This window comes from Onychostoma macrolepis, chromosome 24 (assembly GCF_012432095.1).
Source record: "Onychostoma macrolepis isolate SWU-2019 chromosome 24, ASM1243209v1, whole genome shotgun sequence".
Classification (NCBI taxonomy): domain Eukaryota; kingdom Metazoa; phylum Chordata; class Actinopteri; order Cypriniformes; family Cyprinidae; genus Onychostoma; species Onychostoma macrolepis.
In genome coordinates this window covers 25,211,263-25,236,866 of record NC_081178.1, presented here as the reverse complement: position 1 = coordinate 25,236,866, position 25,604 = coordinate 25,211,263, and the positions used below count along the sequence as shown (strand labels likewise).

Sequence of the window (25,604 nt, the reverse complement as noted above, 5' to 3'; positions counted from 1 at the left end):
TTGAGTGAACACGGAGCAGTTTTTCCGTGAACGGGAACACAAAACCCGGAGTGGATGCACAGCGGAGTGAATACAGAACACTTCGAGCGGAGAGAGGAACATGCTTTCACTCCAATCCAGGCTTTGATCACATCCCCCTCAGCAGGCTGAATACACCTCGTCTTTCCCTAATTTAAGACCTATTCAAGCTAAAATTAAGAAATGCATTACACTATTTGAGAAATGTAAGCCTACTTACGGCCTTAAAATTATGAAAAGTGCATTTAAGATATTAAAGACAGGCGGGAACCCTGCAATTAACGGAAATCCGTCGTAGAGACGGAGAACTTTAATCCCTGTAAATGGTTCCATAAAGAACCTTTAACATCTGAAGAACCTTTCAGTTTCACAAAAAGTTATTTGTGGCGAAAGAAGGTTCTTCAGATTATAACGAGGTTCTTCTTTAAAGAACCTTTGACTGAATGGTTCTTTGTGGAACCAAAAATGGTTCTTCTATGGCATCGCTGTGAAGAACCTTTTGAAGCACCTTTATTTTTAAGAGTGTACAATGTTAAACAAACTACTCAAAAACTGTTGCACACTGCAGTACTGCATACTGACAGACAAAATGACAACAACAAAACCATAAACATACTGTTACCAAACATTACAAGGTCATGCATTACTTGTAAACATATTCATATGACATATCTTTACAGTAATAAACTAAAGAGGTATTCACAAGCTGCATTTGCAGTCATTGATTCAAATCAGTTTGATTCATACACATTTTCTTTAGTATAATTTTACAAATAAAATTAATTTGTCTCCTTCATGTCATGTCAATCAGCATGACAACATTTTTAGGTGGAAAACAATTTAAATCACATCTAAGTAAAGAGTTATTCACAAGCTGCATTCACAGTCATTGATTTAAACCAGTTTAATTAATACAAATTTTCATTAGTATAATTTGAAATATAAAATTCATTTCTCTCCTTCATGTAATTTCAAATAAGCAATGACAACATTTTAGGTGAAAAATCATTAAAATCACATCATTAAAATACATTTATAAAAAAAAAAAAAATATATATATATATTAGGCTAATACTACCAAATCGTTACTACTACACTAGCTTCAGCCTACGTTGTGTGTGTGTGCTAATTTGCATGAAAAGCAATAGAACCTTTGCATCTGTCTTGAAATCTGTCTGTCACTTCAAATAACCACTTCCTGCTAAGAGAGAAAATGAGTGGAAAGGGGCGGAAAGCAGGCAAGGAGAAATGAGAAAAGAGGGCAGAGGTGCTACGACGGCATAGCTTGAGAAAGAGAAAGAGAGAGAGAAAGCAAGCAAGAGCGATGTGGGGCGGGCAACAGACTGGGGGGTCAGGCTAAGCTGTAATAGACTGAAGCTCAAATGAATGAGTCTGTCAGGTTGAGCCCAGGCCTTGACTGACTGCTCCTTTCAACCCGCCAGCAGCCCAACATCCAACTCGGAGGCTCCTCCATGCAAGACGACTTCCCTAATGATGATGCACGACTCTCTGTGCCACAGGCCCTTGAGGTGGTGGTGGTGGGGGATTTCTTTGTGAGTCAACTCAAGCTTCTGGGGAATGAGAAACCGCGACCACCTGAATTGCAAACAAGCAGCCGAAACCTCTGTCACAGTCGTTTCAATGGGCCAAAGAAAGAAAAGTGGGGGGAAAGAGTGAAATGGATGCTGGCGGTTCGAGAAAATCGATTGCGGAAATTAATAAGTGAATTCCCCGCAGCACACCGGGTGCCTCAAACATCTCAATCTCTTTCCTCACCTCTTTCTTTTATTTCTCTCCTCTGAGCGAGAGGGAGAGGAATTCGAAACACCTCCCACACTCCTTTAGACGGTTCCACCGATACATTGACAAAAGAGCTGAATTTCAAAGACACTCAGCATCCACGTCTATGGAGACCGTGGCCCTCGTTTTATAAGGTTAGTGAAATCCCCATCCAACAACGTGGGTGTCGTTTTCTAGAATTTTTTTTTCTCTCTGCAATCCTTTTTTACTGTGTGCTATATTCAATAATCTCCCCTTGACTCCTGAATCCACTTTTAACTCAAACAAAAAACCCCAATAAAAAAAAAAAAAAATCACGAGTTTATAGATCAACGCAGTTTACTGGAGTTAAGAGGCACTTAGGAGCCGGGTATATGAGGATGAGTTCTTGAAAAGTACCTGTTCTTGACGCTCAAGCCATCGGTCTACCATGGGATGGTTGGCACTAAGAGAGGAGCGGGCGTTTTCTCTCTGAAACTGGGTGGCCCAGGGGACAACATCACGAGGAAGGCTGCGGTACGCATCCAGACCTTTACCCTGGAAAACACAATGTAGGCGATGAAAGTTGGTGTTTAAACCTTGTTTCTTCAGCCAAAAGTTTTAATTCTGTCATCATTTACTCACCCTCATTACACTGTAAAAAGTGATAAGTTGACTTAACTTAAAAAATTGAGGAAACCCGTTCCCTTACATTTTTTAAGTAAATGATAATTAAAAAAATAAGTTAAATGAATTGTCAAGTTCACTTAACTTTTTATTTTTTTATTATTATGTACTTAATAATTTTAAGGCAACGGGTTTCCTCAATTTTAAGTTAAGTCAACTTTCACTTTTTACAGTGTACATTTTGGCAAAAACAATTCACTATTGTCCAGTTGAAATGAACACCAACAACTTTAATTCCCATGCAAACGATGAGAAATGGGTCAGATTACCGATTAATATACACACTATAAAACCTGATAAATTAAGAATACTCAAAACATTTGAGTAAACAAACTCAATTTTTTTTTTTTAAGTTAGTAGAGCTTAAAATTTTTATGACAAGTTGGGCGGGGCTGAGAGCAATGGGAGCCAAGCCAAGCCTCTCTTCCATGATCCCACCCCACTCATCACAATGATATTTACAAACAACTTGCTTCCATAAACAGCTCATTCATTCAGATCTTAATAGTTAAGTGCTAGTTAACAAAATCACACTAGCACATGCTAATGTAGTTATCAAAAGACTATCGCTATACACTTGCAAGTAAATAGCCATGTAACATGCAGTATATATAGTCTTTAAGTTTTGCTGTCCATCCTCAACCTAACCACAGGCTCTACTCTTCACCGCAATGGTAACACTACAAAACCAACATAACCGAAACCTATGTAAATCCTAACATAACACAATATTTAAGTACTAACTTATGTCTCCCTATGTTAATCTTGTGCAAAACACACAAAATAACACTTCATTGCAACATTTATTTTCATTGTTGTCTGATGCAAAGCATGCTGGGAACTAGAAAACTCAATCATTTTAAGTTCAGCTTACCACAACACCATTTTGAGATTACAGAACTCATTTCAATTAAGTCCAATGAACTTTCATTATTATTTGAGTGAAATTAACTCATTTCATTTAATTCATTTCACTGTTCAGTTTTACAGTGCAATTATTTTCACATGGTTCCTTGCACAATACTATGCTATGACCTAAAACACTTTTACCATGGTGCATGATTTGTAAACAAATACATTTTCATGTTTGCATCACATAACCAGCTCCATATATATGCCTTCTGTGAAATAGTAAAATTGCTTGGTAGACCATCCGGTACAGCATTACATTTGCATTGTGCTCACATACGGATCCTGTGAAACATGAATCACTAGAATCAAAATAGGTAGGGTTTAGTCTATTATTTTCAAAAGTGATAGAGCATTAAACTTTTAGCTCTGCTTATAGGACATTTCATTTCCGAAATGCTGCAATATGTACTGGACAACAACCTTTGCTATTTTCATCTTCATTAGTTTCTGGGAAAACCGAATACACCTTTAGCACCACTCCGTAAAATATGCAAGAAGCAACTTAATTTTGCAGAAATGTCACCAGAAGTTTTTTTTTTTTCCAATGAGACCGGGTTGACTTACTTTCTCCTGTGGGACACAAAAGAAGCACATTGTGGTCCAAACAACATTGGCCCAATAGACTTTTATTTATATGGGCAAAACGAAACATTTTGTTCCCCTTTTTTTAAGCAAGACATTACTTTAGCAATTAAAAAAGCTTAGTTATTACATAAATTGGGTTTTAATAACATCGATACCAATTTACTAAAATTTGCAGTGTCTAATACTGTTATACCTTACTGAAACTGTTCTCCAGTTTAGAGTCACTGTGTGTACAAGGGAAGCTCATCTTGGATCCAAGCCCTGCAATGATATCATTCAGGCCACCTAAATTTAGAGGGCACGCTAATTTCATTTCTCACTAATAAGGAGCTCCATTACAAGCTACTAATTCACACAGTGTTTCTAATGTTACGCTGCATGTTTTCACAGAGGTGAAATCAAACGCCCTCTAGCAATGGAGCTCAAGTCAAATCTCAATTTGAAGAGTTTTTTAGAGAAAACCTAAAACAGGTTATCCTGTGACACAGGGGGGGGCTTTAGCCTAGAAAGCCTACTGAGCACCGTTGCTCTTGGCTAAAGACCTAGTCTGAGGAATGAGGAAGAAGAAAAAGAGTTTCTAGTTATAGCAAGAGCCAGTTCACAATTGTACAGCAGACAAAAGCGATTCCATACAGTGAAGTGGTTTTAATGTTCCTGCATGGTAAAATGATCTATATAGGTAATTCTGACATTAAACAGCAGGAAAAAGATAAGGAGGAAGAGACACAGCGAGGAACATGAAGACCAACAGGTCAAAGGCCCAAAGGATGGTGAAGAATTTATAAGGTCAGCCTTATGAATCAAGACTTCCCGTGGAGCATGTTGTAGTGATTGAGGCATTTGCCTACCTTGGCAAAGCATCCAAATGCAGCAGGAGGCCTACAGGTTTCTACAAATTCAGGAAGAGATACTGAGAGACAGATGTTATGCTCCATATGAGAAAATGTCCATGAAGACCAAACATTACTTTATAAAAACATGGCACAGGCTCCATTCTGGCCAATATGGAGGATCTAATCTTAGATTTCATTCTAGGGGTCAATGACATGAATCACAATTTTGTTTTAAATATTATAAGTATTTGTAAAAAAAAAAATGTGGTTTGACCAACATACAGGGGGAAAACATACTGTAAACAGGAAATGACATCATAGAGGGCACTTCTGCAGACCATAATGACTGTGTGGTTAAGAAGTCAATAAGTTTTGTAAAATATCAGATCATTTATCTTTTATTACACGGCAAGGTTAGTTCGGGTTGTTAAACGTCATGTAGTCAAAGCTCCAAAAATAATATGTGATATTATTTATATGATATTATTTATTTATTTAATTAATTCTACTTTTACTTTGATGGTTACACCACATGACATTTAAGCTGGAAACTTTTGAAACCAACATGAACACAGAAAAATTCTAAGAACTTGACTCATGCATTTTAAATTATATATTTAAAAGATATGTTTGTTTGTTTTTTTTTTTGCTTTAATTTGGACAGTCATTGACCCACAGACCAGCAGGTCTTGACTAAATTATTATAAAAAAAAAATTAAAAAAATCAGGAGATTCAAAAGTTTAAATATATACAGGAAAACCATAGAGTTTTGGAGAATGACAGTTCTCTGCAAATGTAAGTCTGAAGGCAAAATGCAGAAACATTTCTCCTCAGCACCTGCTATTCTTACTTCAAGGTGAACTAACACCTTTATGTTCATTTCACCAATTCACTGGTACTAAAATAGAGCACATTTATATTCACTGTCACTTATCGTCATCTGACAGTATCAACCAAAAACAGACCTTCCAAGCACCTCAAGCTTTTCTCATGACATCCCAAAAACAACAATCAAGAAATAAATGATCTGGTGCAGAACGAAAGGTAAAAATAACAGCGTAATTCTTCTGCTCTGCTAAAATGAGAGTGTGGTGTTTGGATTATGGAAGAAACCGACAAGCAAAGTGCTTTTAAACAGGATTACTAGTGAATGCCATGAGATGCGCTAATCTCATCGCGGGTTGCGGTGTCACATTCTGAGTACTCCATCTTTTCTCACTCCCTCCCCTTTCCCCCTCTTTTAATTTGGAATATTGCTGTTTCAAAGCACTGAAGGCTTGTCATTGCTGCAAAAGAACAGCCATTTTGCAAAGATAATTGGCCTCTTTTTCATTGGCTGCCCAAGGGAAACTAGGGAGGAAAACACAGAATGTGCCTCTTTTTGATTCATTTAAAGCCAAAGGCACTGACCATCGCAATGAGGCCCGAATCAAGAGGGAAGCAACAAACAAAGGACGCAGATCCCATTCTTCTAACAGCGAAGACATATGGTTCCATAACCAAGAGAGTTCCAGGTCAACAACAAACAGTGGCAAAAGGCATTGAGAGAATCTCAAGATGAATGAGACAGGGCAAAGGGAAATCACTTCTTACAAGTTGCCCTAAAAATGCAGCAATTGGTGCTTCAGTTTGTGAAAACATAATGGAAAAATAATGTCCTCATAAGAATTTCCAAAAGTACAGAAAAAATCTAAATGTATCAAATTAAAGTAGTTATGAACACTGCAATTAAAAAGTTTGGATGGATGGATGGATGGATGGACAGACGAACATACAGACAGATGGATGGATGGACAGGTGGATGGATGGATGGAGGTATAAGTAGAACAATGGATGGATGGATTGATGGATGGATGGAGAGGTGGATGGATGGATGGAGGTATAAGTAGAACAATGGATGGATGGACGGACGGATGTATAAGTAGAACAATGAATGGATGGATGGATTGATGGATGAATGGATGGATGGATGGATGGATGGATGGATGGACATGTGGATGGATGGATGGATGGATGGATTGATGGATGGATGGATAGGTAGATGGATGGATGGATGGATGGACAGGTGGATGGATGGATGGAGGTATAAGTAGAACAATGGATGAATAGATGGATGGATAGATATTACTCCACATTTCTTGAGGTAATTCACTTAAGAAATTAGAAATGTGATGTGTGTGTGTGTGTGTGTGTGTGTGTGTGTGTGTGTGTGTGTAAAAATAAAAATGTAAAAAAAAAAATGGCTGAATGATACTGTAATAGCAAGAACTGACCTTTCGCTCTAGGCTGTTGGTTCCGCTGGTGTTGTTGGCTTTCAGAAAGCCTGCTGTGGTGGACCAGCGAGTGGGGTTCTTACGAGACGGTTCCTCTGGCTGCAGCTGGGCTTCGGGCAGGCCAGCCAGAGCCGGATCACTGCTGCGGCGTACATGCAAAGGCATGTCTGAAACAGAGAGATGAGAGAGATCTTGTTAACAGCGTATTTTCTCACTTTCTTCACTACGGTACAGTAAGACATCCTTTTCACATGGCCACAGATAACAAACACAGCACTTCAGCTGAGTTTCCTCGATTTCCTACAGAAAGGCCCTTTTCAGCCCCACAAAAGTCTGACAGGGACACAGTAGTACATTTCTGTCTGACACAAAGCCAGTTCCTTTGAGCCTTGCAAAGAAAGGCGGTGAAAATAGGACCATTTAGCTGGGCTTGTTCTGTGACACGCGCGCACCACACATGCTTTTGAAAGAGATGGGAGAGGAGAGCCAGAGGTGTCCCTATGCTGCTGCGCTGTAATGGGTTTGAACTGCAGGGCAGGTGGGGGGGGATTAGTCAGATACCAGTTCACACTTCCTGTCTCACACAGCTCAGATCGCTGCCGCTCTGGATTCGAGGGTTCTGTGCTTGTGGTCATCTACAGAGTAGACTTATTTCTACACCTTTTTATACATTTTGGTAACAGCCTCTATATTTAAAGCATTATATATTAAAAATGTCCGATAACAAAAGATTGAATAGTCTTCTGAGTAACTGTAACCACAAAATGGTACTCGTATTTTAATCATGATCACAATTTCTGCTTCTCTCGATTTATTAAGCATAATCGACTGCTATATTTGTAATACAGTCATTTGCACTGTTTGCTGAATCTGAGTGTAAAACACTTACATTTGCCACAGCTTCAGGATCTGCCATTGCTACGCAGTTCAAAAGATGTGTTTAGGCTTCCATTACTAATTCGCAAACTGCATGTTTAAAACTTGCAACGACTGCTTGGGCCATTTCCAATAAGTTACTGGAGTAGCAAGAAGGCAGCATGACTGGGCAAGCTGTACCCACAGTTAATACTGAGTAACTTATATTTTAGACACAGTACTGCCAGTTAATTTGCCTGTTGTTGCTCCACCAACACAATTAGTTGAAAAGAACACAGCAGAACCACTGCAATACACAATAATGCTGCTCCTTAATAAATCAGCACTTCATTCAACAAAACGGTTGAATGAATGATTCAATGACTCATTGAGGGCTTCTCAATCCTGAAAAGACATCTTAATTTGAAAGATCCTTGGAAGACGGTCTTTGTTTCGCATCCTTTATTCATTATATTTTGAAGTATTTATTAAGTTAGTGATGTATTGTCAAGTATGGTGACCCATACTCGAAATTAGTTCTCTGCATTTAACCCATCCAAGTGCACACACACAGCAGTGAGTAGTGAACAAATGCACACACACACACACACACACAGTGAACACACACCTGGAGCAGTGGGCAGCTATTGCTCCAGCGCCCGGGGAGCAATTAGGGGTTCGGTGCTTTGCTCAAGGGCACCTTAGTCATGGTATCGAAGGTGGAGAGAGTGCTGTTCATTCACAATCCCCACCGGCACGAGAATCGAACCGGCAACCAGCAAAGGTTACAAGCCCGACTCCCTAACCATTAGGCCACGACTACCCCGCTTATCAAGTTTATCCTTCACATGCTATGTTCCTGAATGAACCAGCATTTATGAGTGAGTCATCCAAACAAATTATTTAAATGACTTACTGGTTTGTTTTGTTCCTAAATGAATCAGCATTATTTAACAAACCGAGAAGTGTTCTTCCATTCCACTGTGCTACTTTTTCATTGTTTTTCTATGTAAACTCAAACAAATCAGTTGAGAAAATGATTCAAATGACTCGCTCACAAAGATGCTTACTTGTCGCCACCTACTGGTGTAACAATGTAATCTGCAGAAGTCAGTGAACATTCTATATAGACTTTGTTGGACTCTCTGAACTCTAGGAATATCTGAAACATTTTATACTGCATTAAAGGAACAGTTCAACCATAAATGAAAACTCTTTCGCCTTCATGTCATTTCAAACCTATTTCTTGATTTGTTTTATACTGTGTAATACAAAAGGTGAATTTCTGAAGAATATCCTGCCACACTTGTCAATATAATGAGAGTACAGTAGGTCAACTATCCCTTTAAAAATACCTTCATAATACATTATGCATGTTTTGTATAAAGTGCTCCAATTTATGAACATCATACAACATTTTAAACCAGTTCAGAGTAAATTAACCAGTCAGTGGCACATTAGACCTAAGGGAAAAAAATAAACACTCCCAGGAAATCTTTCCCTGACAGAGCATATTTGTTTTCCTTGTTAGGCTCTGTACAATGCGTTAGCTATAGCCAGCACAAAAGTAAAGTGTTCACATGTTATCTGCAGTAGCGTCTGAGTGTCGACAGGCAGACTTACTGTTAGTGTCTTGCCACCTGGCAGAAGCTCTGAGCGCTCTGAGCGGTTGAATTTTCTCAGCTCTCTGGTCTCCGGGTTTATGACTTGCTACGGGTGTATGTGGTACATCCATAATTATGCAAATGTCCCAGCAACCACCTGTCATCCCTCGACAACGTCCTGCCACAGCATATGCCCATATTGCGACTACCATCTGATACCGTGCGCATGCATATGCAGCTCACAGGAAGTCCCAATTTTACAGACGTAGATGTTTCGGTCAGGCCACAACTCACCACATGCATTCGCAATGAAAACAGAACCGTGAAATCTGAATAGCCTGAGGCCATACAAAAACACTCCGCAGACCAAGGGAGGCCCTATTATTCAATTACGAACTGAACTCAATAATGATTTTTAATACACTTCCTTTTGTCAGTGGTCAGTTCACATTCGGTTCACGGCTCTAATGATGAGGCCCCTCAGTCGAAGTGTAACTGTATAACTCTAACCTATGTCTGGGATTACATTCAATAATTAGCTTAAGGCCAAGATGGCTGAAAACGCACAGAGATGGGTCTAAAAAAAAAAATAAAAGATCAAATGACATCCAAATACATCGTTTCAGTCTCCGTAAAATTACATTACATATTACTAACGTCAAACAAGCAATAACAAGAAGTGACATGCGGATTGCAGATAATGGGAGCGGGAACTAATGGGGCTTTCAGAGAAGCAAGAAATCAAAAATGATGTTTTACTGAATGTGACATGGTTGTTAAAGTCAGCCGGATCGCATCTGATCAGCAACATCAGGAATCTGTGCAGAAGTTCAAGAGAAGCCAAAAGATGTCTGTGGCAAGTCAGGAAATGGTGGTAAGTGCTCCAATCTTCAACAAATATTTTAAATCATTATTGATGATCAGGCCTGAACGAATCCATGTGGAACCTCATATTTTTCGATCCAATATTTGGTTCACTTTCTGTTTTTTTTAGTATCCCAGCGTTTCTAATTTGAACACATATGCGATTTTCTTTGAATATATTCAGGGTGCAGGTGGTTGCTCATCTGATGCATGTGTTCATATTCTTGTTTGATTTCCTTAAGAACCTAATCACAAAATCTTTGAAGAGAATCAAACCACATGCTCGTCTGCAACATGTCGCATTATTATACTAATTTGGATAAATGCTTTTCATTTCCCCGCTTACTCGTGATTTCCTGCTAAATTAGTCTTCAACTATTCACATGCGAAGACAAAAATATCTGTGTCTTAAGCCAAAACTTTGTAATTCAATTCCTCTATCAATACACAGACCATCTGAAGCATCCAGCAACTTTCTCATGCACAAACAAATGATACTCGGGTGGAAATCACATGAGTTTAAAATATCTCTGCATATTTTAATATGAGAATATTTCTGCATATTTTTAAACAATGAGGGCATGGATTGCAGTAAGCATGTGATACTGCTCTCACAATATTGCTTTTGTTGAACAGCCCATCTAGTGAGTACACACAGAGGACACACGACCCCGTTTTATCCCTTTCTCGCACCACTCCAGCCAATATGGGCTCCTAATGTGTGATCGGATTAGCTTTCCTCCACCAGAAATTGGCTTCCTCTGCGTTTAATAACCAAGACGACCACTTAAAGGCCTGTACCCATCGATCTCAGGTGTGTTAGGGGTATGGCCAGGGCCTCTAATGAGACCAAGGACCAATTTCAGCTCTCCATGGAGGATTATGAATAGAGGGGGATACTCAGGCCTGCAAACAAGCTAGACACCAAAGATGGGGTTAAACTCACCAGGGACGCCCTCTCAGACACCATATTTACATCTCTAATCCATCGCCTCTCTTTGAGGGTGGAGATTTGTGGATTAGTCTGTAATTAAGAGAGAATATTCACTGGTCTCTCTACACAAAGCCATGATTCACAATTTTCAAAATCGAAGAGATGGCACTTTCTTGAAACGTATATAAGACTCTGAGATATGTTATCTTTTGCATCGTAAGACACCCACAATATCATCTCCAACTTTAACTCGTTCCTCTATAAACCTTGTGTTTTCCGCTTCGCTGAGTTGGCACTAATAACATGCAATTTACTTTTGACTTTTCAAACACAGGGCTCTCTAATATATTACTTACTGCTTCCAATCATTTAAATTGCCCGTGTGTCCATTTTGTCCTTGCGGGCCGGTTACCTGCCAAAGGAAAGTGTCCCTGACTGGCTGCCAGTAGTGGGTAATGGAGAGGACGGGGAACGCTGAGGAATACTGATAAGGCTGTGGACGAGGAGGCAGTGATGAGCTGAAACAGGTAGGCCGAGGCTGTAATTCCAGTTTCATCGTTTTTTCCCCCCTTCTGTCACCTTTCATATGCTGCAAATGAAATGATTGGCCAAACCAGGCATAATTTTACGGATTTCTTTGGATATTACAAATACGACCTTGGTTTTCTGATGGATAAATATTCTATGCTTCAAGGACTGACCAGCGTATGAACGGTTAGTGGGCCGAGGAGTCTAATTGAAGGGGTTGAGTTAATAAAATATGAAATAATGTCTTTGCTGGAACTCTTTTTAAAGAGTCAAGTGTCACCAGAGCATCCATATTGATATCTCTGGAGGTTTAGACAGGGACCTCTTTCAACTATATCTCAACCTACATTTGCATTTGCCACCAGGGTACAAAAAGTCTTCCTAAAGGAGGTAGCTTAGCTTTCAAGTTGGGGAAAATAGCCTGGAAATTGTTCAAAAAGGAATATCTTGGAATTGGTTCAAAAAGGAAGAGACCTCAGATGACTGTCGCCCGCTGATCGGTAGGGCAACTCTCAATTTAGAAGCGGCTAATCTTGAGTAGATCTCAATGAGGCCGGGTTTCGGTTTTTGTTATACGCTGTGGGTTTTTCTCTCTTGGGAAGAAAGTAGGAGGACTGTAGGGACATGCTGGGAGGATTCTGAGGCAGATGTAGAGAAAGCGTGAGCGTCCTGCTTGAGTGCTGGAGCATTGCGACTGGGCAGTGTCCGTGCGGTTCGACACGGTGGAACGTGAAAGGTTTCAGGCTGTAGACAGACGGGTGAAAGTGGTGATAAGGAATGAAGAGTGAAAAAAATGTCTGACTATGAATGTGAAAGATAAGGGGATTCGAGGACAGAGAAAGATACTGAAGCCATCTGCAACTTCCGGATACAACTGTCACAATTCACCCTTCAACTTTCAATTTCTTTGTGAAGCCGCTATAGCCACTAACATTTACCTTCTGTTTGTTCATCAGGGAGGGAATGCATAAATGACAAATGAATAGCTACCCATACACAGGGATACACCAGTATCACATCAGTTATTAGTCAATATTAGAGATTTGTTGTATTCATAACATCTGATACTGGATATTTAATTGTACATGATGATTTATTTTTTGTTTACATTTAATTACATTTTCCATCATTTAACCCTCATTCAAAAGTTAATATTTAACCCTATAAAGCAAACTGTTTAATATTTGATATGCAAATTTCCAAGGTCTTTACGTGCTCAAACTTTAATGAAAAAAACTGTTGCACATAATCTACTACATGACTTCTGTCATCTGATTGATAGTTTATTCTTTTTAGCAAGTAAAAGGCCTTTTAGTATAACTATAAAAACATTCCCCTACAGGCTTTTATGTAAGTAGTCTGTTATAGTGTTATAAAAATCTCACTGATTTACATTACAATATCATATTCTCACTATAACATACTATATGAGACATTAAATGTCGCAAATATGATACTAAAATACACACACACACACACACACACACACACACACACACACATATATATATATATATATATATTCCAAAATAATAAATAAATAAATACTTTTTTGTCTGGCTATTATGTATAATGCCAGCCTTTAAAATGTTAAATAGTACAAATAAATAATAAAAAAAAAAAGCATTAAATAATAATAAAAAAAAAAAAAAAAAAATCCTACTTCATTCAGTATATTATAATGATGCCGACATTCTCGTCTAATATGATTAATTTTATTATTATTGCTATTATTATTATTATTATTGTTGTTGTTGTTGTTGTTGTTTATTTAGACAAAATAGAATAGAATTTCAGCCATTTAATGGTTATCACCATCACATTAAAATATTGTCTTATCAACCAGAATTTTATTATTGGTGCAACACTAGAGGAATGTATTATAGGATGCCCAAGGCATTGGTATTACTGTACATAATAATTCCTGACATTCTTTCTTTATTCTACATGTAGTCAGTGTTTGGGATAAAGTTTGGAGAGCTGGATGGTTACATCCTGTCTAGTCACGCAAGTTTAAATATTAAATTAAATTCAAAATAGATCCAGAAATACAGGGTCACATCCCCATTAGAAATACACATTTACACAAGTCTAAATGCAAACTAAACTTAAAAGACGACTTGACGTGTAAGATATGTTTTATAAACCTACTAAATCAAAGACAGACATAAATCAACATATACTTTCCGTACAGTCATAAAAAGAAACAGTAATGCTTTATCTGGCTCTCTGAAGGGTAACAAACACGTAGCATAAATGTTAACTACACTAAGCGTGCGGGGAGGATCTGAGGAGTATTGCATTAAACGCGTCTCCTGGAGTTACTGCTTCCAGACGGGTGGATTTTCTGGATGAGAAAGACCAAAGAAGGAGGCACGGAGTCGTGAACAGATATAACCATCAGATAAACAAGGATAAAGTGGAAAGTGTACGTATGGAATGAAAGGGATTGGGAAAAGGTCTGGAAACTCAAGCCTGGATTTCATGAAATGAATCCTGACTCATCTGGGTCGACGTTTCCCACATGCTGGGGACAGCAATCAGAGTAGCATGAGGGAGAGCAATTAACTCAACACCGAGTGGCAACACCCCAGTGTCACCAGCAGGCTAGAGGAGAGGAATGAGAACAGAAGTCCCTGGAGGAGCACTAATCAGCTAACCAAACATTTCTGCTGAGCTATAAGCAGCCACTGCTCCCATAATGTAAATACCATGGAAGCATTCCCTCAATGCTACAGTGACCTGGACGGAAATTTTGATATGGTATAGTACGGTACCAAGCGTTCACTATGTTTCAAGATAGATGGAATCAAATGCATTTCAAAGTCAACATGAATTGCCGTTTGAAATCTATTTTACTTCTGTATTCAAACATGTTTGGAAGTGAAAACAGATATTCAGTGAGGAAAAAATATAGGGTGGAAATGTATTTAGGAACTGAATGAGGAATTGATTGGATAATGAAAAGTAGGTGTTGTGTACCATAATGAAGTCAGACTAAGGCTGTGTGTCCAAAAAAGTGTTTTTAGCCAGCTGAAAACGCCAGGCACTCTGCTAAAAATGCTCAGCTGTGAGCGCTTCAGAGAGTAGCTTTTTCAGTTGAGACCATAGATATGTATATCTGTGATTGAGATGCTGTGGTTGCTATGATAAGTAATGTCCGCTTTCGTAATATGGCAGACGCATTGCGAATTAAATGTTTCTCCAAGCATTATTTTTCATAACATTAATATGGTAGTCCGGATATTCCATCTGGTAAAGACATAAATACTCGGAGACAAGCAATATTGAACTTCTTCACTGTTGTTCATTCGTAGGACAAACAGGGTGGTCGGTATTAGTCCCACCCCTCCTCCACTCTGATTGGTTAGCTGACTAGAAAGTGACAGTGATGAGAGCAGCGTTTTATTCAAAAAGTTTAACATTCTTCGAAACTCTGCACCGAGGGAAAAAGGCCCAAGCGCTCAGTGCTCAGCGTGAAAAAAACGCTCAGCGCTCGGCACGCTCCTGGCATTTTAAAAAATGTGGCGCTCCCATAGAGAACAATTGGAAACTATACGCCAGCCTCAGGAAAATCGCTTTGGTGCACACACGGCCTAAATGAAAAAATGCTAAAAACGACTAAATAGCTATTTTAAAATAGCTACCTTTTAAAAGTTTAGGGTCTTTTTTTTTTTTTTTTTTGTAATTAATAAATAATTTGTATTTATTTATTTTTATTACAATGACACATTAAATTGATCAAATTAGTGAGAGTAAATACATTTAATTCAATTTCAAATAAATGCTGTTTTTCTGTTCATCAAATAATCCTGCAAATGTATTAATTTTTATGTATTTATTTTGAAGGTATGTACGTATGTATGCATGCATTTTCCACCACAAAAAGGAAAAAAAAAAACTTGTTTTTCAATTATATTAAAATACAAAAAGGTAATTTTTAATTTGCAATTTTTAAATGCAGCCTAGGTGAGCATAAAATACTTATTTTAATAACATGAAAAAAATGTAATTATGCAAATAATATTATTGAAGTGCAGGTCATGGCACATAGGGTTATTTCAAGTTAATAAGGACATTTTATTTTTTCTGGTCATCATTCAGAATCCCAATTTACCTGAATTGACCCTATATGAGGAAAATATAGAAAATACAATACTTCAGAATTATATTTTGGTTAACATAATGGAAATATATATATATATATTTAAATATTAAGAAGCACGGCTATTTTCAAAAGTTATTTTAAAATAAAGTAAATCGACATTTCAAACTATAATATATTTCACAACATTATTGTTTTAATGTATTTGTGATCAAATAAATGTAGCCTTGGTGAGCTTCTTTCAAAACCAGTAAAAACTCTAATTTGGTTAACATTATCCAATAACCCACACAACCTAAGCAAGGTCATTGTAAAAGGAAAGTTGCTGATGCTCCAAATATAATTGCAATTCCATTTGGTGCCACTTGTGGTGCAGAAACCAGTAAGCTGAGTGGAGAATGACCAAACCAAGGTGAAGAATTACAGGGCGAAAGGGCCTGGAAAAGGTCACCTCTGGTCAGATGAGTGGGTGCAAGTGTTTATCTGTGACAGAAACATCATTAAACATGAAGAAAAACTACCCAAAGATAAGCACAGGCTTCACTTTTCCCACAGCCCACAATAGTATGCACAACTGCATCGAATAATGATGTTGTCTTCACTGTCCAAAACACCCATTTGTAACTTTCCCAACTCAACCTTTTATTGTGCAGCACAGCAGCTCAAACGCTGTCTGAAGATACAATACGGGGTCCGTCCTTGTGGTCCGATTACTTATTGAACTTATTGAACTGAAGACCCAATTAGAATAATCCCTTTTCTCCTCTGCGTTAGTCAGAACCACATGTTTGGACGCACCGAGGAGAACAGAGAAACAATGAAAGAGGGAGAGGTGGGAAAATCCAACTGTACTGCTGACAAAACTAAATTCCACAGAGGAAGAGTACGAATAACAAAGACGAATGTTAAGTTCAGACACACAGACGTTAGTTTAATGAGCAGATGTTGTAATTTGGAAGGAGATCATGTTTCAGTCTGTTCTGAGATTACACCCTTGAAGTTTCTATTGCAAATAGTATTTTGGAGCACGAAAGAGCACTGACGGTGAAAAGGGAAAAATGGGAAGTACTGTATGATGGGAATATGTCACCATTTAGCGTGAAATCATAAAAGATCGGATAAAACAATAAGGGCAGCTTTTTGCTAACTAGCTACTTAAAGCAATTTTCAACACTTAATTATTAACATTTATGTCTACAGACAGCATCTGAGGAATACCAAATATATTCACTTGGACTTACTAATGTAAAAACTATTGAGAAACATGTTTACAGCAATGAAAGTCTAGCAGGCAAGTGGAGCAGAAAGTGTAAAAGCAAAAATGTTAAAAGCATTTATATTAATTATTAAAGCAAAATAAAAATAAAAAAACTTTTTTTGTTTGAGTAGTCCAGTTGTATAAAATGAATTTTTTTTTTTTTTTTTTTTTTTTTTTTTTAGGAGAGACTGTGTTCAGAGTTCAGTGATGTCCAATCTGCATAGACCTTTACTCCATTAAAACCAAGGCTAACTAACATAGACTCCCAGTCAAGCACAGCTAGATCTGATCATACTAATAGAACAGCTAGTATAACTGTGAAATATTCATTTAATACAATAATAATAAGATAGTATAATACTACAATATTCTTCTAACTGAAGTGAGAAGATACATGTAGAAGGAGCTCTGAAGTTCCACTCTTAAAAATAAAGGTTCCCTATATTGGCATTGATGGTTCCATGATGAGCTTTCCATTCCACAAAATGTTCTTTATAGTTGAAAAAGGCTATTTACAATAAGAAAAACATGGTTCCTTTAAGAACTGTTCTTTTGGAAGCCAAAAATGGTTCTTCTATGGCATGACTGTGAAAACCCTCTTTTGGAACCCTAATTTTTAAAAGTTTATCCAGCTTATTTTTCAACGCAGAAGTAAGCTGTTTTCTGTGAATGTGCGAGACTTCAGATTCTTTAGCTGGAAATAATGAGAATAATATCAAAGTGCAGTAAAAGGTAAAAAATGCTTGCGCTACAAGCCAGTGTGTTTATAATTAAGACGATACATAAAAATAACATGGTTTAAAAACCAGTTTGTGGTTTCAAGCAGCATAACAAGCTGTTTTGTACAGCTAAAAATAACTGGAAGTGAATGACAGGAAGCCAGACACATTAAACTTTCCCGTTTTTACAGGAAAAATGAGGTGGACAGAGCAGATAGTATAACTGTGAAATACAAAAGTATAATACAATTATAATATAGAATAATAATACAATATTTGTCTAAAAAAACTGAGAAATTGCATGCATAAGGAACTCTGAAGTTCATTACACTCTTAAAAATAAAGGTTCTTTATTGCCATCTATTGTTCCATAAAGAACTTTTAAAATCACCGGAACCTTTCCATTGGTTCTTTATAGTAGAAAAAAAAGATTCTTTAGATTTTCAAAATGTTCTTCACACTAAGAAAAACATGGTTATTTTAAGAACTGATCACTGGACGCTGTCTTCTTTTGAGAAGCAAAAATGGCATAACCGCAAAAACCCTGAAGTCTACAGTGGAAAAAGGTTCTTTAGATTATTAAAATATTCTTCACATTAAGTAAAATTGTTTTTTTTTTTAAAACAAATATTGATAACTGTTCACTTGAAGGTTCTTTTGGGAATCCAAAATTGCATTGCTGTGAAAAGCCGCTTTATTTTTAAGAGTGTAGCTGTGTTTTGTTGTTAGAAAACGAGTGAAATACTTGAAATGGATCAATCAATGGCAATGTTCTGTGTTATAATCACACCAGCTGTCAACAGACAATAGATTCTGCAGAAAAATGCTTGTCCATTTTTGATACCATTTAAGCCCCCAAAGGCCATCTAATTGACTTTATACTTTAAAGTAAGTTTTTATAAATTAAAATTAGTGCATTTTAGTGCATTCACTGAAATACCAACTATATCCATAATGCACATGATCTTAGAGAAGAATTGCAGTGTCTTTCACACTTTATTCCCTAAATTCAACACTATTTTTATTCAAACCACGTCTTCCAGCATCAACAATCATGACTAAAACTTCACACAAAAAAAACTTCAGAAGCTCAAAAAGACAATATTTTCCTCATTCCGTAAAGTAAACGCTAGTGGCAAATACATTCTCGCTCCTCAGAGAGCGACAGCGAGGGGAAAAAAGCCTTAAATCAACACAAAACTAAATACATTGTGTTTGCAGAGGAGTTCCTCTTCATACATTATTTCAACTGACAGACACAAATTTCTGCCAGATTGCAGTATTATGTTCTTCTGGTTCCAGCAAAGGAGAAACTTAAGCAATGTGACTTGTCAAAACTCTGAACATTGTTGAATCAATTCATCTTTCCCATGCAGCCTTGAATCCGGCGTGTACATCGACAAAAATAATAACCGCAGAATGGTCAAGGGAAAATGTTTCCTCGAGATCAAAGCAACGGTTCATGAGCCAAAAAAAGCACTCGCCTTAATGATCTGTTGGCCCCATTGTTTTTTTTCCCTAAATGTATCAGTAAAGATCTGGCCATAGGGTGAGTTCACCTATGACAGAGTGCTATAATAAAACGGGAGGGTTAGCAAGAAGTCTAAAACAAACAGCACTTAAGAATTTCCTGGGCGAGACATCGACTCCCAGGAAATTCCAGCGAGATCCATATGGACTTTCTCATCTGCAGCGGCTGCTTTATCTTATGAGGCTGACAATACGTGGGTTGAGTCACCTACTCTCACAATTTCTCTCTCTCTAGCTGTCAACTTAGTTTGCAAGAGATAGAGCGTTTCAATTAGCAAGACGTTTTTCAAATGCAAGGTCGATGATCTCTAGAGTCCCGCTCTTCTCAAACGTGAATATATGCCTCTTTTTTGCCTTTATTCGACATGGTGTTGTGCTCTCAACACGTGGCATCCCACCGGCCCTCATTGTTTCCCAACTTGGCGTAGGTGGCGTGTGGTTAGTGAGGGAAACACAGCCTCCAGACATGAATCCAAAAACACCATTCCTGAGACTCAGTGATGCCAGGATGAGCCCGAGGCTACGGCCGCCCAGACTCAACCACGCATGCAAATCAACTCTCCAATTTACTCACACTTGACAAGACAAGCAATGATATGTGACTGCTAGTCCACGCTAAGGACGCTTACACACCAGAGGATGCTTTGTCAGGGAGCTTAACGGAAATAAATGCATAAGATCTTTGGTAAAAGACGAGTTGGTATGGAATCAAGTGAGTTGGACTTCAGAAAGCACAACTGGACCCACCTACTGGAATTAAAGTTATATTCTCTCAACTTGTAGTCACAAAATACATTTTTGAGCAGGGTCATTATAGTGAAGTACAACTCTGCAGGGTTATTACAGATAAATACAACTCAAATAAAACATTTTCATAACCCAAAATAAAATAAACATTATTTATTTAGCTAGCTGCCATGGAAACACTTCTCATTTTGATTTATTTTAAGAATAAGCACTAAAGTAACTATTTTTTTTTAATTAATAAACTTTTTTTTTTCTTTTTACATTTGATAGCATTTTTTCCTAAAAATACATAAACATTTACATAAACATTTTAAATAAAATAAAAACTAAATAATACAAATCACAAATATAAAATCTGCACTCAAAATATTAATAATATAATATAATGTAATATATCAATTATACTAAAATATAATTTAGTATATTTTAACTTAAACAGAAATATTCAGTCACAATTTCAAGTCATTTTCAAAATAATTTTAAATAAAGACAAAACAAATATTAAAATAAGCCAAACAACTAAAAATCAAGATATTTCTTATTTTAATTCACTCCCTCAACAACTGTTATGTATGTATTTATGTATGTATGTATGTACACATACTCACTTAGTTCTCCTTCTTTGAATAATTATACTGTATACGTGTTATATCTAGAGCGAGAAAGTCAAATTAATTTTATGAATTTTAATAAATATATTTCATGTACATTTTATGTATGCATATACCAAGCTCTAAAATATTTGATCAGGTAGAAATTGTGAGTAAAATGTATTTTTAAAAATCCATATCTTCAAACTTTATCCAGTAAACAAAATAACTGGAAAATCCATGGGGAATATTGTTGTGGACAGTGTACTTGGAGTAAAAGGGTTGAGAAACACTGATCTAGAGGAAAGCAAAACACTTTGTGCTCTCAGCAAAATCTCAAAACACCTTAAGAGATGCGGCTGCCCAAATTCAGACTTGGACACGGACCATTTCCATTTAATCTGAATGTGTTAAGAAGCTAATATGTCATTTTAATGGCAGGACTTGCATTCAAAAGCACAGAAAGACGGAAACAAAGTTTGAGAACTGGCAGAGTCAATTTCCTGTGATGCATATCCGAGCGAGGCTGAATAGAGAACGGAGTGTACAGCAATCTAATCACAGATCATTAGCAGATTAATGAGAGTCTGATTAAGCCGATCCCCGGTTCTGACCCTCATACGACTAGAAAAAAAAGACAAAATATGTAGAAATCTTTCAAAGAGTGGAGGAGACATGTTCACTATAAACTCTAATGAACTCCAGAGTTTTGACTTCTGACGCTTGTGCGTGTTTTTTTCAACACACAAGCACAAATTATGTGGGTGTTTTATTCTGACAGCACCATGGGAATTGGCAGAACGAAAGTGATCCCGCCTTAGTTTGCATTCACAAAGTTGATCCCACTGAAGTGAACGTCGCTTTGTAGTCAGCCTTTGAATTAAGGGCTTGAAATGCACCGTGCCCGATGAATGCAGATGACTGGGTGACATTGCTAATGATTCTGCTGAAGAGCTGAGCCAGGTGGCTAACAGACTGCCGCTTTCTTTCGCAGGAGTTGACTTAGCATGCTAGCGCTGAGGAGGACGAGAGAAAGGAGAAGCCAGAGGTGGAAACATGCAATGATACCTCAATCGATGTTTTGAGAGCAAGAGAAGCGATCAATGAAAACATCAAGAGTGCTTGCAAGGTTAGAGCAGGCAGTCTCGCAAAATAACGTTGGATCTGACCACAGCAATGCTTCAAAAACAATCACAGCAGACAAAACAAGACTGTTATCATCTAAGGAGGCCGAAGAAAACCAGTGTTGTTTACCTGTGCAAAAATCAACCATCTGGGTCATTGCGCGGGTGTTTGCTAGTCAAGACAAATTTATTTATATTGCACTTTTCACAATAGAGTGTAACAGTGGCTGTTGACTTTGTTCAGCGGCGATGGTTCTGGAACTAATTCTTCCATTCATTTTTCCTGTAAGGATTTTTTCTTCATTGAACTGTTATGAGCAATGATCCAAACCAACCAGCTATGAGGAGAATCACAACAGTACAAATCTGACAAAAGACAAAGGTATTTAACGGCTTTAGTGAGGGAAAGAACTGCAATCCCATGAACCATTACAAATTAGGGGTGTAACAATTAATCGATATGAATCGATACATCGATACGATGTCTGACGATACGATGCATCGATGCCACGCATAAGATATCGATATCTGTAATATAAACAGGCACCTTCCGCTCTCTTCCGCTTTTTTGTGCATGGATGAATAAATACAGACAAAATTACATCAACATTTTGGCGAATATCCTAGTAAACACAGTCGGTTAGGCATATGTCTCAACGTAAACAGTTGAGAAAGAAAACGCACGTGTATCAGTATATTAAATCTGTGCTTTCTTTCTTAAAGTGAAAGCAAACTAATAATAAATCTAATGCTGTCAAAGAAAAATACAAGCGCTCACTGCTCCTGACTAAATAACCTTTGTAACATCAAAAATGATTAATCTATATTTAGTTTATACAGTGAAGACTAGTATGCAGTTTTACATTTGATTATTACATTTCTGTAGCGTACCTGAAAATGTATTTTAGACTGAGCTGAAAAACCCCAAAAGCACTGTTTATTGAACTTGTTTCTTTGTTCTATTGTATTTATTTTTTGCTATTGCTTGTAATTTGGTTATCTGTAGAAAAGATTTTTAGCACTGAGCCCATAGTAGCAGCCAGAATTGTTTTTCCAATTGTTTATATTCTTTATTTAAAAAAAAAAAAAGTGTATAGGCCTATTTTTTTTTTTTTTTTGTGAATATCTTAATTGAGGTACAGGATGTGAAAATTTCAGATAAATGTTCATGTTATATATTTTGGTTGCATTTGTGAGTTAATAAAGATGTAGATTGCTGTTTAAAACAGGTATATAATATCATATCGATCGATATACTCCTGTATCAAATCGAGTCGTATCGTAAAAATTTTTTAAGGTATCGGCAAATATTGCATCGCTGGGTCTGAGAATCGATATCGTATCGTGACGAACCATCCAATTTACACCCCTATTACGAATGACATGATCAAATTAAAAATGAGAAATATACAACTATCCATTCTAAGTTGTTGAAGTTTATTGCAAAATATGCATATATATTCAAATGTCAGTGTTTTGACAGCATGGGGAAACCGTCTTGATTACTCATTTGCAGTGCTTCATGCGATTGGGCGGAGCTTTGTGCTCATTGCAACTCTGATTGGTGGATTTTCTCTGTATCATTATGAGAAATGTAGTTTTAACCAGGAATTCCACCATTAAACATGATTATTTAAAACATAAGTTGAAATTGTCATGAATCCGATTCATGGACTTCCATTCGCTCGCCACCATAGGTCACTCCTCCATCACATTGACTCTCACATTGCACAGACTGTTTCACATTACCCTGGACTACATTTCCCAGCAGCCATTTCACTAATCACACGCTCACACCTGAGAACTATCACACAATCACACACCCTACATAAACCATGGACTTCCTTGTTCAGATCGCCGAGTATTGTTCTGCGTATAGCACTCTCCTAATGTTAGCTGCCTCACCGAGCCATTCTGTGTTTCTGTTTAGTTCCAGTATTGTTCTGCGTTTATTACTGTCCTAGTTTTAGCTGCGATACAGAACCTGTTTCTGGTTTTCTAGCCTGTGTTTCCTGGATCTACCATTGTCTCGCCATTCTGACTCTGTTTGTGCTTCACTTAGACTATTGCTCATGTTTCTGGATTGCCTTTCTTGTCAAGCCTCTGGATAACATTCGCTGTCGACTGACTCGTGCCTGGTTTGGATTATTCTTGTTTCTCGTCTGTGCCATACCTGTTTGCTGGTGTTTTGAAGCAAAGCACACGATCGTTGGAAAGCCAAATTTGAGAATTTTTAGCCATTTCTCACTATTCAGATTTACTGGACATTATTTTGATAGATATTTTCTGTAATAGCATAAATCAACCTCTTCGGTCTAATCTTAGGGTCCGCTTTTCATCGCTCGCTCAGTTTATGGACTATGCTTCGTTGACTGTTGGTTCGGCGTTCACTGTGGGTGTCGCAGAGGAACACGACTCCGTGTCTGCTCGTGTAATGGCACCCACGGAGCGAACTCACAAAATGGCGGCAACAACAAAGTACTGTGTTGACACTACTGTCGTTCCTGATCTTAAACATGTCGCGGTTGTTATTTCGGACTCCATTCATCCCGCGGTTGCCGCCTCAGAACCCATTAACATCGCGGCTGCTGCATCAGAGCCTGTGTATGTCTCGTATGATCTGCCAGAACCTCACTATGTATCGTCTGATCTGCCAGAGTTCAGTCAAGTCACAGTTGATTTTCGTGAGTCCAACCAAGTCACAGTTGATCGTCACGAGTCAAGTCAAGTCAAAGCTAATCTTCACGAGTAAAGTCATGTCTCAACTGATCCTCATGAGGCAAGTCACGTCTCAGCAGATCTTCCAGAATCTCTTCATGTCTCAGCGGATCTTCTAGTCTCGTCATGTCTTCGCCGATCGTCCAGAGTCTCGCTATGTCTTCACTGATCTCCCAGAGTCTCGCCATGTCTTCGCTGATTGTCCAGAGTCTCGTCGTGTCTCAGCTGATCTTCTAGAGTCTAGTCATATCTTCATGATTGTCATGACCTACAGCTGGTGTCAGCCCGTGCAGGTGGTATCCCTAAACCAGCACTCTCAACCCCTCCTGTCCCTGAACTAATTCTCCTGTCGGAAGTGTTTCCCATGATGAGTATCGCTTTTTGGTGTATTTGGGCTGCATACACCACCACAGAACCTCCTGGAGTGGTGCCCGCTGCAGTTTCTCCAGAGGTGGCGGTGCATGCTGCAGAACCTCCCGAAGTGGCGGTGCTCACTTCAGCTCCTTGCGTGGTGGTGGCGCCCAGCAATGCACGTCCAGCGCATCATGTCATGGTCGAAGGAACCGTAGATGATCACTGTACCCGTCCTGTAAATAAACTCTACCTGTTTCCTGATGTTACCACTGTAGAACCTCCAGAGGTGGCGGCGTCTGCTGCAGAACCTCCAGAGGTGTCAGTGGTAACCCTCTATGAATCCTCGTCCTGCCCTGTCATGGCTATGGAGGCCATCTGTGAATCCTCGTCTTGCCCTGTCACGGCTATGAAGGCCATCTGTGAACCCTCGTCCTCTGTCTGTGAACCATCGTGCAGCCCTGAATCGGCCACAGAGGTCGCTTATGAACTTTTCTCCTATCCCGATCAAACCCGAGGAGGCTACCTATGAACTCTCAGTCCTGTCTGTCACAGCCAAGGACGCTGTCTGTGAACTTCATGACTGTCCTGTTACTAATGAACTTGCTAA

The 25,604-nt window shown here is 38.2% G+C and overlaps 1 protein-coding gene across 5 annotated transcripts in view; it reads right to left on the bottom strand.

Moving 5' to 3' along the window:
• Window positions 1–25,604, bottom strand: part of pard3aa (par-3 family cell polarity regulator alpha, a) — a 481,810-nt gene that overhangs the window by 276,027 nt on the left and 180,179 nt on the right. For 4 of the 5 annotated variants that reach the window (XM_058764715.1, XM_058764717.1, XM_058764713.1 and 1 more), the window contains exons 4-5: window positions 7,068–7,234; window positions 2,197–2,334 (exon numbers count right to left, since the gene is read on the bottom strand). In XM_058764715.1, the coding sequence (XP_058620698.1) occupies window positions 2,197–2,334; window positions 7,068–7,234 (305 nt within the window). The remainder of the gene's footprint in view (window positions 1–2,196; window positions 2,335–7,067; window positions 7,235–25,604) is intronic. The other variant, XM_058764716.1, reaches the window with a different exon arrangement.